Below are 12,328 nucleotides of genomic sequence, written 5' to 3' on the forward strand. Positions count from 1 at the left end.
ATAGTTGTACAAAGGGCTTTGATTCAGTGGGTGGCCAAGTTGTTTGCATGAAGCCATGTGAACACGGTTACGATGTAAGCAGTTGAGCGATTTTTGGGAGACATGAAAATTTTCTGTGTCAACTCTGGCTGGTCCTTCGAATCGCACAAAATTTTGCGTTCTTCCAAAAATTTTGGTGTTTGCATTAACCAGTGGGCACAGTAAAATTAACGCTTTCACTACGGATCAGTGTCGATACATTTTGCTTCTTTGGCCAAAAAGATTAACAAGAAAAAAAAACAATATGTCGTTTGTTTTCTAGTTTACTTATTTGCTTGTTGCTTTCTTCTCTTTTCTAGATATTTACTCAAGGGAGGGGATGAGGGGCGCTTTAGAGTGGAACATGCCACTGGCAACATCAGAGTTCGCAGTCTGTTGGATGATGTAGTCGTTCCCAGGGTCTTTACTCTTGAAATCGAAGCGCACGATAAAGGCCTGGTGCGGCTGAGCACTAAAACGATTGTGACGATCAAAGTGGTGGATAAAGAGACACCGATATTTGACCAGCTGTCGTACAGTAAGGTACTGAGAGAGGATGTGAAAGTTGGCGAAGAAGTCAGTCGAGTTCAAGCTAGGAGTCCGGGAGGCGCTGACATCCTTTATACAATCATGCAAGGGGATCCTTTGAACCAGTTCGCCATTGATTTAAAAACAGGTAAATGCTCTCGGATATTTAATGACTGGCGAAATCTTAGAACGAGATTGTCAAAGAACCGATCATTGCGCGCTAACGTTAACATAAGTAACCAATCAGAACTTGGAAGCCAAAACTGATGGCAAGCGCGGGAAAACATGTAACTGTTGCCAAGCGCGGGAAAGGGTGCGTGAACCAGTTCACGATAAGTTTTGGTGTTTTACCTGATTGCACTAAATTAAAATTTGAAAAAAAAATTGTTGCTAAAACAATTTGACACCGGGAGGATGGCGGGGGAATAAAAATCGAACGTCTAGCTGCTTCCATTATGAAGACAAACGAGTCGACGCAGTTGGCAGGCAATGTGACGGTTTTAAGTCTTCTCACTTTTTTATTTAATTAATTAATTTATTTTTTATTTAATTTTTTGCCAGGGGTCCTGACAGTGGAATCTCGTCTTGACTACGAGGCTCAAACAAGTTACCATCTTCTTGTTCGGGCCACTGACGCGAAGACAACATCATACGGAGAAATCTACGTCGATATTACCGTCACAGATGTCAACGATATTGCTCCAGTATTCAACCAATCACTTTACCTGGCGATGATTTCCGAAGCTACGCCGATTGGTACCTCTGTGATTTCCGTCAAAGCGTTCGATGGAGACTCGGGAGTTAATAAGGCCTTGACGTACAGACTCGAAACCTTGAGCACGAACAATAACAATAGCAAGACTAGCGAATTCTTTATTATCAGCCAGGAGAAAAATGAAATCTCAGTCGCGAAGGAACTGGACTACGAAAGAAATGTGGTTCATGAACTGAAAGTTATTGTCACCGATGGTGGGAGTCCACCGCTGACTGGAGAGGCACGCGTGCGCATTGTGGTTGAAGACGCCAACGATAACCCGCCCATGTTTGAGCAGGACAGCTACGCCACTTCCATATCTGGCAGTGCTGGGCCTGGGTTCTTCGTCACGCGTGTCGTAGCGACTGACCCGGATGACAACGATGTTGGAAAGTTGCGTTACTCGATCAGCTCTGGACAAGGTAAAGAATACTTTGAGTTAGATCCCAAATCTGGTGTTCTGACAATCTCCCGCCAAGCTGGCATTGAACGCGGCAAGGTTTACGACCTCGGTGTGGAAGTGACTGATGGGAAATCCACTGCACAGACCAGCGTGCGAGTGGTGATTGGCGACACGAACGACCACAGCCCAATGTTCGATCAAGAAATCTACACTGTCAGTTTCTACGAGAATTACCCCCCAGGGACCTTTGTCACTATGGTTACCGCTACTGATAAAGACTCGGGTAACTACGCGCGCGTTCGGTATTCTGTTGACGATCTCGAAGCCGCAGAAAAGTTCAGCATTGACGCTGAAACAGGAATGATATACAGCAGGCTCACCTTTGATCGCGAGAACTCGTCCCATGCCTTCACGTCTGTTCCTATCCGGGCCACTGATGGAGGAGGAAGATTTGGATTCTGCACAGTAGAGGTATGAGATTTCCGTCCTTTATTGTTTTGATCAGTTTATATCGGCTGTGTTAATCTTCTTTTTCCTTCACGATTGTGCGCACTACTCATGGACTAGTTTCCGTTCTCACTAGTTTGTTAAACTGTTAAGGAAGAAAGTACTGTTGTACGTCAGATAGTCTAAAAAGCCATCTCCAAGAACTAAGTATGTTGTCTTCAGATAGGTTGCATGGAGCACAATGTTGTCGGTAACTTGTTTTGTAAAACTTCTCGAACTTTCTCAACAGGTGCAAATCTTAGACGAGAACGACAACCAACCAAAGTTCGAGCTCCCGCGATACGAAGTAACTGTCCAGCGTGCAACCCCTGTCGGCACTTCCATCTTGATGACGTCAGCAAGTGATGCAGACACCGGAAGTAACAGTGTCCTGACGTACGTCATTCTTGGTCACCAGACCCCACCTGTGTTTGAAATAGAAGAAGACTCAGGATTCATTAAAATAGCTCAGCAGCCTGAGGAGAAGACGTACATGTTCCATGTGCTGGTGAAAGATGGCGGCAATCCACAGTTACGGAACATGGTGTCTGTCTCTGTGAACGTTCTCAGCAAGAACGCGAAGATTTTGCAGTTTGAACAGGCGGAGTATCGAGTCAGCGTGCCTGAAGACACGAACATCAACGCTGTGGTGGCAACAGTACGTACCTCATTTCCAGGAAGCGCTCGACCGCTTACCAGCTTTAAGATTATTCCTGGAAATTCTCCGCAGTCACGAGGGGAGAAGTTTAGTATTGACGCAAGCGGTCAAATCACACTCAAAGATTCTCTAGATTATGAGACCCTGAAGAGATACGTTCTTGTTATCGAGGCCAACGCGTCTGCAATCTCTCAAGTCGCACGCACTGTGGTTATTGTATCAGTCACCGACGTCAATGACAACAAGCCGCACTTTGTTGCCAATCCATACAGAGTCAGTATACCAGAGAACATCAAGGTCGGTTCCAAGGTGCTGAGAGTGTTTGCTGAGGATTTAGACGACTCAAACAATGGACAGATCCTGTACGATTTCACGCGTATTAACATGAGAGAATCAAAGTTCTTTGATATTGACAAACACACTGGTTGGATTACAACAGTGGCTCCACTCGATCGCGAAGTGTCAGACTACCTTGCGCTGAGCGTCCGCGCCACTGATAGAGGCGAGAACACACAGCTGTCGGGTCACACCGCTGTCCACGTGACCGTGCTCGACGTAAACGACTCTCCACCGAAGTTTGCTCAAGAAATCTTCGAATTTTTCGTTCGTGAAGACGCGTTGATCGGACAAGAAGTCGGTACACTCGTGGCCAGCGATAAAGATTTGAACTCTGATATATACTTCTTCATAATGTCTGGCGATCCTCAAACTAAATTTGGAATCGAACAGAAAACTGGCAAAGTTTTCGTGCATTCTTCGCTGGATCGGGAGTCCGTATCGTCGTATAAGCTGAACGTGAGCGCCTCTGACGGTCTCTTCACCAGCTTCGCTACTTTGAACATCACAGTCCTGGACGCCAATGACAATCCGCCAGTTTGTACCCAGTCCATCTCCATTGTTCATCTCAGTGAGGACGTGGCGCCTGGTACCGAGGTGTTGATAGTCGAGGCTACTGATCCAGATGTTGATGATAATGGCAAGTTGAAGTACTCCGTGTTTGGTCAGGGAATTGGTGTCTTCTCTATTGAGAATGGAACAGGTGAGTCACGCTCTCACGTCACGCCACTTTGTATTGAGTTCTGAAGTGACAGTAAATTATTTGACCGTTCGTTCGTTATCCTAATTACGAAAAGTAAAACTTTATTTAGCCGTCCAAAAATTCGTTCAGTTCCACCGGTCCCGTGTAAACGCAAGGCGGAACCATGCAAGTTTTTGTCTGTGAGTAAAATTGTCCGGACCCGTGTGAACGAGGCCTAAGTGTGATTACATAGTACACGGAGAACATGTCTGACAGAGAGCTGACATGTTGTGTTACCGCTGATGAGGATTTTGCTATCTGCTTTGCTTTTCCTTATAACCCAATAATTCGTAGATAAAATTACTTTCCTTTTGTCCTGTTGACATTTTCTTCAAAGAGAAGCTTCTTGTTTATGAAGATTCAAATATTAAAGGCTCACAGTTCCTCTATTAAAGGGGCTATGTCACGGTGTTTTAAGTCATTTTTCTGATTAGCTTCAAATTGAAGGAAACCTCAAATAATAGTTTTCTAACATAGAAAACACCAAAGGAGAAATAAAACCCGAAAATAAGCAAGGGTGGTTTCGACTGACGAAGATTAAGACGGATTATGAGCAACAAACTTGAAAAAATTTGCCAATTTTTTCAAGTTGAGTTGTCCGTGTTTAACTGAAGTCAGCAGTAGACGCACTCATTCGGCTGGGTTTTTAATTTTAATTATAATAATAATATTATGAGCATAATAATAATATAATAATATAATTAAAACATATTTACAGGATGACCATTTCAGTTATAAAAACTGCTATCAACATGGGTCCTGGGTTAAAAATAAATAAATGAATAGTTAATAAAATAGAGAAAGACACAACACTGAAAGACAGTTTCAGTGTTGTGTCATAAAGTCAGTGTTATTTACCTTAATTCTTTGTGTCATTCTCTCGTTAGGTCGCCTTGTAACAGCTGCGTCTTTAGACCGCGAGGTACAAGATATGTATAACTTTATGGTGTCAGCGGAAGATCGCGGAGGGCAGGCGTGCTTTAGCAACGTCACAGTCCTTCTGGAAGACGTCAACGACAACGCGCCGTATTTCACTCAATTAGTATACAGGAAGTCTGTGTACGAGGACGCGCGATTGAACAAGGTGTTGCTGCAAGTGAAGGCGGACGATGGGGATATTGGAAAGAACAGAAAGGTGTCGTATTCTTTGTTGGATACGGAAGACAATATGTTCAGTATTGACTCCGAAACTGGTATAATAACTTTGAAAAAATCCCTAAACAGAGAGAAGCAAGCGGAATACGTGCTGACCGTGCAGGCGGAGGACGCGGGGTCCCCGGTCATGTCTGGCACATGTACTGTAGTTATTCATGTCTTAAACATCAACGACGTTCCACCGGAGTTCACGGATTCCAGCTTCAAGGCTAATGTCAGCGAGGACGCCGACATAGGGACACAGATAACCATTATGACCGCTATCAGCCGAGAGGCTGGAGACGAAGAGATCTCTTACGAGATCCTCAAAGGCCCAGATTCGGACATGTTTAAGATTGACAAGAAAACTGGAGCCGTTACTCTTCATGGCAGCCTTGATTTTGAGACAAGGAAGACCTATTCTCTGACGATTCAAGCCAGTGATGACGGTCCACCAGTTCTCAGTACCACCGCCTCATTGAAGGTGATTGTCACTGATGCAAATGATCACACCCCTAAGTTTGGACAGGATCTTTACACCGCTAAAGTGGACGAAAACTCTGCTCTGGACACGTTTGTTCTTCAGGTATTCGCCACTGACCAGGACAGCGGTCATAATCGGGACATTCGGTATTCAATCGTGAAAGGAAACGAGGCTGGCAAGTTTAAAATCGACACGAGAGGCGTAATCACCATTGACGCGCATGTCGACTATGAAGCAGTGTCCAAGTACTCCCTGACACTGCAGGCTCAAGATCAAGGGATACCTCCGCTGTCCTCTGAGACCCAAGTTCACGTGACCATCAATGACCTGAATGATAACCCGCCAGAGTTTAGCAACACTAATTTCACGGTGTCTGTGAGCGAGAAAGCGCTTGTAGGGACGACTGTGATCTTCTTACGGCCGCACGACCGAGATGGCCATGGTAACGGAGGTCCGTTCACATTTATGAGATTGGAAGGAGACGAGACGAAGTTCAAACTGCAACGGGATGGACTAATAACAAAGGCTGGGCCCTTAGATCACAGAGACGGTGAACACAAATTTAAAATCCGCGTGTTCGATAATGGTGAACCACCACAGTACACTGACAAGACTGTTACCATCAAGGTGGTAGAAGGCGTCACGCATCCTCCTGTTGTTGATCCACTGACCGTGTACCTCAAGTTGTACAGCTCGCAATTCAACGGGGGTGTCATTGGTAGCATCAAAGGGAGCGATGATGATGGGGACCCTCTTAGGTATTCGATTGTTGCGCCTCGTGCTGGTAGCCCCTTCACCATAACAACCGATGGAGTCATCAGTGCCACGTCAAACGTCCCAAGCCAAAACTACAAACTGAATGTCAGCGTCACTGATGGAAAATACTTCACTTACGCCCCAGTGGAAATTCTTGTTTCTGATATCACTGAAGATATCTTGTCTCACTCCCTCACTCTTCGTCTGTCAGATTTGGGTCCTGGTACGTTCGTGGAAAATAACCTGGCAAAGTGCCGAGATTACCTGGGACTCCTGCTGAATGTTCCCGCTGTTAATGTCCATATATGGAGTCTGCAGTCCTCAGATAGCAGTTTGGATGTTGTGTTCGCAGTGATGAAGCGAGTCAAGGTACGTTCCTGTTTTATTTTTATATAAATTCTGGCTAAATAGCCCTGTTTTTTTAAAGTTATCACCCCGACTGCTCAGAAGTTTTGTTTTCTTCGGATTGGGCAATAAGCATCGGGGATTTCCGGAACTACAACAAGGATTTCCCGAGAAGATTGCCTTGTTCACTTCCCGATAGTCCAGTCCCTAAACTTTCCTTGCACCGCCCAATATGGTTTGTACCCTTAAAAAGGGTGGGGTGGAAAGAGTTGAGGCACTGAATAGTTTTCAATTCATTTTAACGGAAACGTGATAATTTCTAACTTAATTTTTTTGTTTGCAGGGTTTCTTTGCGTCGGATCACATCGCGCACAAGCTGAACTCCTCCCGTGGCGGCTTCCAGAGAGCAGTTGGTGTCAAAGTGGGGTACATTGGTGTGAGCCAGTGCCGTCTGATGCACTGCCCGGAAAACTATGAATGTCAAACAGTTTTCAAACCGCAGAACCAGCAAATAAGGATCATGTCTGAACGAACCACTTACATATCGTACGAGCATTCCAGGAGTCACGCGTGCATGTGTGACCGTGACACAGGTAGGTTAACACTGAAGGACTCATGCGTGTGTGACATTGATAAGATACGTTTTTTTAAAGAACGCTTTGTTTTTACACCATGTATAGTAAAACCTTTCTTGAGCTTCTTTGTTTCAAATGGCCAAAGTTATTAAAGTAATGTTATTGAAAACGTTAGCGACAAAGATTTGAAAAATTCCTTACGTTTTTTTATCTCTTTAAACGCAAAGAAATTTGTGTGCTCTGTTGATACGATTACCTGATTTTGTCCCTTGTTAACTTTGGTTTTGTTGTTTCGTTTTACTAATCACGTGATGCTCTGTTCCAGGCTGTGCGAGTCCAGGTGGTAAATGTGCGTCCAGTCCCTGCCCGGTTGGGTACAAATGCGCAGACTTTCCCCAGGGGTTCACCTGTAAATGTGTGGATTCGTCTAAATGCGATTTAGAAAAGTCGGGCTGTGTGGACACTTCATGCATAACAGGTATGAAGTACCGTGCTCACTGTTCAGTTAATATTTTGCTTGTTTTTATCAAGTTGATCTTTTTGACGTTCAGTTGAGTTTGTCTTTCTGTGGTTCATTAATTCAAAACAAAAGTAAACATGGCTGGCAAGTGGCAAGAAACGCAAATAAATATCTCAACCAAGTGCAACAGGATGAATGATTACTTGTTAAGTCAACTGCTTTATTTGAGTGGAAGTTCAAAAGCGTAAATTTCTGTAGTATGGCCTAACCAATTCAGGTGGATTAGCCATTTTTGAAAAAAATACCTTTGAGTGAAACTTGTTCTTTCAAAGAGAGGTTATAATCAGTAAAGATAACTTTGAGCGCTTTTGACTAGAGGAGATAACCAAACATGTTCCTGGTGTTTCTGCAGGTACCCAAGCCATGACGTTTGGTGGTGATTCCTACATTCGTTATCGATTGAAGGAATCATTTGATGAACCTTCCCGCTCCATCAGCCTCGCTCTCAAGACCACCAAACCTCAAGGAACACTGGTGTTCGCTGCTGGCCAATACGATTACAGCATTCTAGAGGTTTGTTCAGCTCTTATTTCATTATAAAAGGAAGAGATAGATTATGTCACAAAATGTCATTAAAGGAAACCTCGGCCCTTTTCTTTAACATTTTTTTCTTCCTCCAGATTGTAAATGGCCGCCTTCAGTTACGCTTTGATTTCGGCAGCGGAGCCGGAGTGGTAAACCTGGACTGGGCACGAGTGGATGATGATAAATGGCATCACGTGACAGTCATGCGGCAAGGTAACCACGCTACACTAATCCTGGATCAAGGTCGTCACCGCGCCTGGAACAAGTCTCCTGGGAAAATGAGAATTCTGAATCTTGACGATAACGCGATTTACTTTGGCGCCAAAGTTGTGAGGTCTAAGAGCAGGAGAGAGATAAATAAGCGAGGTAAAAAGAATTATTCACTCTTTATAGACATAGACATAGTTTATGTTTATCTAAGTTTCTATTTGTTAGGGTAGGACACCAGTACAAGTATAAGAGACCATTCCTTAAAATTCCGATTTTGACTGGGCTAATAAACGGAGGGGCTTATATCCGGAAGGCTTATAAGCGGAATAAATAAAATGCTTCAAAACGAGCCACGGCAATGTTGATTGAAATACGTTTTTAAGTTAAAAAGTCATAATAAAGCAACATTTAGCCCTCTTCAGTACTTTCATCCAGTAGAGGTGGGCTTTTATCTTCTCGGTATTGGACTGAAGCTAGTTGTTTTGGAACGTGCAAGACAGTTGCTCATTGAAATGAAATTTTTTCTCTTTACAGGACAACGGGTGGAGAATGGCTTCAATGGTTGCCTACAGAATTTAAATCTGAACGGTGAAGACCTTCCCATGTCAGGCTCAAACAGTCACGTGGCTGCCCAACCATACAAGGCGGTACCAGGTTGTCAGGGCGACATTGACAACAGCCATTGCGCAAGCGCACCGTGCAACAACGGCGGAACCTGCTTTCCAAATGGCAATAATGGCTTCACTTGCGCATGCCCAGAGGGAGTCAAGGGAGACATCTGTGAACAAGACACCAGGCCCTGTGCGTCCAACCCGTGTGCAAACAACGCAAACTGCACAAATCTGGACGATGATTACGTATGTCGCTGCAGCGTTGGCTTTTCCGGAAAGAATTGCGACCAAGGATATCATTGCAATCGCTCACCTTGCAAGAACGCAGGTACATGTCAAGAAAAGGCTGACGGGTCGGCAATCTGCCTCTGCTTCCCGGGTTACACGGGTCCCGATTGCTCACAAGACGTGGACGAATGTGCGAGCTCTCCATGCCAGAACGGAGGTGTGTGTGTGAACACGCTGGGGAGCTTCATATGTAACTGTTCGACCAGCTCACATGGTGGAAAGCTTTGTGAACAGGTGTTGGCGCAAGTTGAAGCCAGACACGGCTGGCCACTTGGACAAACTGAAATCATCGGCATTGCTGTAGTGCTTGCAGTTCTTTTGCTTATTGTCTTCCTTGTTGTGATTTTCCTTCGGCGTCGAGCCAAGAGAAGACGAGACAGGCGCGCTCAAGCTGGAGCTGCCAAGACAGCAGTTCTGAAGGTCTCCCCACCCGTGGTAGGATCAGAGGTGACATCTCCTGAGCCTCCCACCCCTCCCCCAAGAGAAGTCCATGGGTACAACGTGGACGACCTTGGCATGCCTCCAGGTTATGACGCGGAAGACTCTTGGCGCAGGCGCGAGAAAGCCCACAAAGACTTCGGTACCATGAAGACGCTGACGTCATTATCAGATAACAACCTACCTGGTTATCAGTGGGACTACACAGATATCCCTGCTGGCTTGGTTCCAAGAAGTCCCTTGTCCAAGGAACATTCCGGCAGCTATGAGGGCGCTTCGGCGTGTGCGTCATTTGCCCCTGAAGTGCCACAGAGGCCGTCTAGCTTTAGATCCTCGCAAGGATCCCTTGATGTACCGGAAGTTCCCAAGAGACCAAGGAACTATAAAGTCTCCGAATCAGAAGATGGCTACCCGGACGTACCCCATGTTCCTAAGAAGCCCATGGAATATCTTAACCCCAGGGGTAAATCCTCTTCAAGGTACTCTATGGACTCGCGGTATTCGGAGTTCTCGGACGCAACTGACCTTGATCCAGACATCTTCAGGGGTCGATTCCCTCGCCCTCCCCGAGAGCCGTATCCCGAGAGCTTGGATCAACATCCCGTGGGATCCTACGCACCGTCACAGATGACCCGCGGGTCGGAGCTGGGGAGCATCACAGACGGGATGTACTCGGAGGATGACCTAGAGCAAGTTTACCTCGGGAATCGAATGGAGGCGTGCGATGATTCACCTGAGAATTCTTATCTTCATTCTGAGAACTGCTCTGAAGACGAGGATGAAGACGACCAGGATGAGAGGTATGCGTGTGGAGCACCTCCCGATCCAGAGTTTCACATTGCGTTACAACGAGAAATCAAGGAGATGATGAGCGAACTCGAGGAGTTAAAAATGGAATCCGAACTTTGATAGCAATTTATAACGAAAGCTTTTTTACCCGGCAAAAGTTCATTTATATAGATCATAATGTATATTTTCTCATAAAAAGATTAAGTTCTTCAGCACTTTTACGCAACACAAACGAATAGTTTTGTTGTGGTTTGACTAGAGAGCGGGTTTCCGATGTCGTTTCGAGTGAAGCTTTCTTTTTGTTGTCAGTTTTTAACGACAAAAATTAACCAATCCTAGAAGAGTGTGTATTTTTCTCAACCAATCAACTGCTAAGGAATCAATTTTTCGCGCTAATATTTGTGTTTTTGTTTAGAATCAAATGAAGTTTCTTGCAAGTAGTTTTGAGAGCTGGATCTTTCTGAATCATTTGGTTGCTTTAGCGAAGGCCATCGGTAACCCGATCTCACTCTATAATGTTAATATTTTAAGTAAAAACTAGAAAAAAAAGTATTAAAAAAGAGAATAGGTAGCATGTTTAAGAAATTAGGGGTGTAGAATCAACAGACTGCAGACTCCAAGAGTCTGAGATATCCCCGATAAAAATGTTGTCGGTTTCAAAAGGTGACCTTGTTAAAATGGGAAAAGATGTTTTATAACCTGATTTACCTTGAAACACGGACAAAAAAACAATTCAGAAGATTTTATAGCAAATGATTAGACCGTTTATTTTGGATTTTGAAAAAAGAGCCGTTTTGAGGCGTTAAATTATTTTCTTAATAACTGTTGACAGTTTTTTTATTGAGAGATTTTTTTAGTTTTGTATATCGTTCACCCATGTTTCTGAGCCAATGTTTTTGTCGATCGTGTTTGGAATAATATTTAAAAATTTTGTACTGTACAGAACAAGTTTCATGGTTGTGAGATTAAACGTTGTTCATATGTTATTTATCAGAATGTAAAAACGAGCTGGGCAGGTACGAAGCGTAAAAACGTGCTTGCCACGAGATGTAATTTATTTTTTATGCGCTCTTGATACTGACAGCTTTTGACTTGAAGTCAATTAAGTATCTTTCATAAAGAAATTTGTACTCCCTTTAGGTCCTATGCTTAGTAATAAAATGTTTAAGTGTACATTTGAGTTTTTTTCTTTGTTCCTAGCGGAAGCAAACTGGTTACAGCAAGGAGCCCAAAAGTGTGACCACTTTTAATTTTATTCGCATTCTTTCCTGCAGATTAAATTCAATCGGACGTGAACGGAAAGCTGTCCTCGGCATCTGATTGGATAATGACTGCATGAAAGAATGTGAATTAATTAAAAGTGGTCACACTTTTGTGCTCCTTGCTGCAACACGTCGAGCGTGAAGCGAAAAAAAGAGCGCGAAATATTTCCCTAGGCCATTTTCCCACTTGCGCTATATATTTTTTAGCTACACTCTCGACAGGCTACGAAAATAAAGGGACTTCTCGTAGTCTAGTTAACACTGGCTTTGTTAACAGTTCTTGTGGTCATTGCGCGCGAAGCAGTAGCCCTTTGTACGTTTCGCGGACCTTTTGATAGTAAAGCCGTGCGAAAAGTGTGGATCACTGGCTAGACGAGGGATGAAACGTCTGCAAGGGGTGGAGAAGTGTTAAGTTTTTTTTTACAAAACCTCTTATCCCAATTCCCTAGAATTATGACCATTGTTT

At 44.2% G+C, this 12,328-nt stretch overlaps 1 protein-coding gene across 4 annotated transcripts in view; it reads left to right on the top strand.

The window, feature by feature from the left end:
- LOC144654551 (protocadherin Fat 1-like) overlaps positions 1-11,773 on the top strand; it is a 32,543-nt gene extending 20,770 nt beyond the window's left edge. For all 4 annotated transcript variants that reach the window (XM_078514707.1, XM_078514709.1, XM_078514708.1 and 1 more), the window contains exons 7-15: positions 339-694; positions 1,108-2,174; positions 2,440-3,886; positions 4,813-6,668; positions 6,988-7,237; positions 7,545-7,697; positions 8,092-8,252; positions 8,360-8,630; positions 9,009-11,773. In XM_078514707.1, coding sequence (XP_078370833.1) covers positions 339-694; positions 1,108-2,174; positions 2,440-3,886; positions 4,813-6,668; positions 6,988-7,237; positions 7,545-7,697; positions 8,092-8,252; positions 8,360-8,630; positions 9,009-10,720 — 7,273 coding nt within the window. In that variant the 3' untranslated portion in view covers positions 10,721-11,773. The remainder of the gene's footprint in view (positions 1-338; positions 695-1,107; positions 2,175-2,439; positions 3,887-4,812; positions 6,669-6,987; positions 7,238-7,544; positions 7,698-8,091; positions 8,253-8,359; positions 8,631-9,008) is intronic.
- Positions 11,774-12,328: the final 555 nt, after the last annotated feature.

This window comes from Oculina patagonica, chromosome 5 (genome assembly GCF_052425735.1).
Source record: "Oculina patagonica isolate OP01 chromosome 5, crgOcupat, whole genome shotgun sequence".
NCBI lineage: Eukaryota > Metazoa > Cnidaria > Anthozoa > Scleractinia > Oculinidae > Oculina > Oculina patagonica.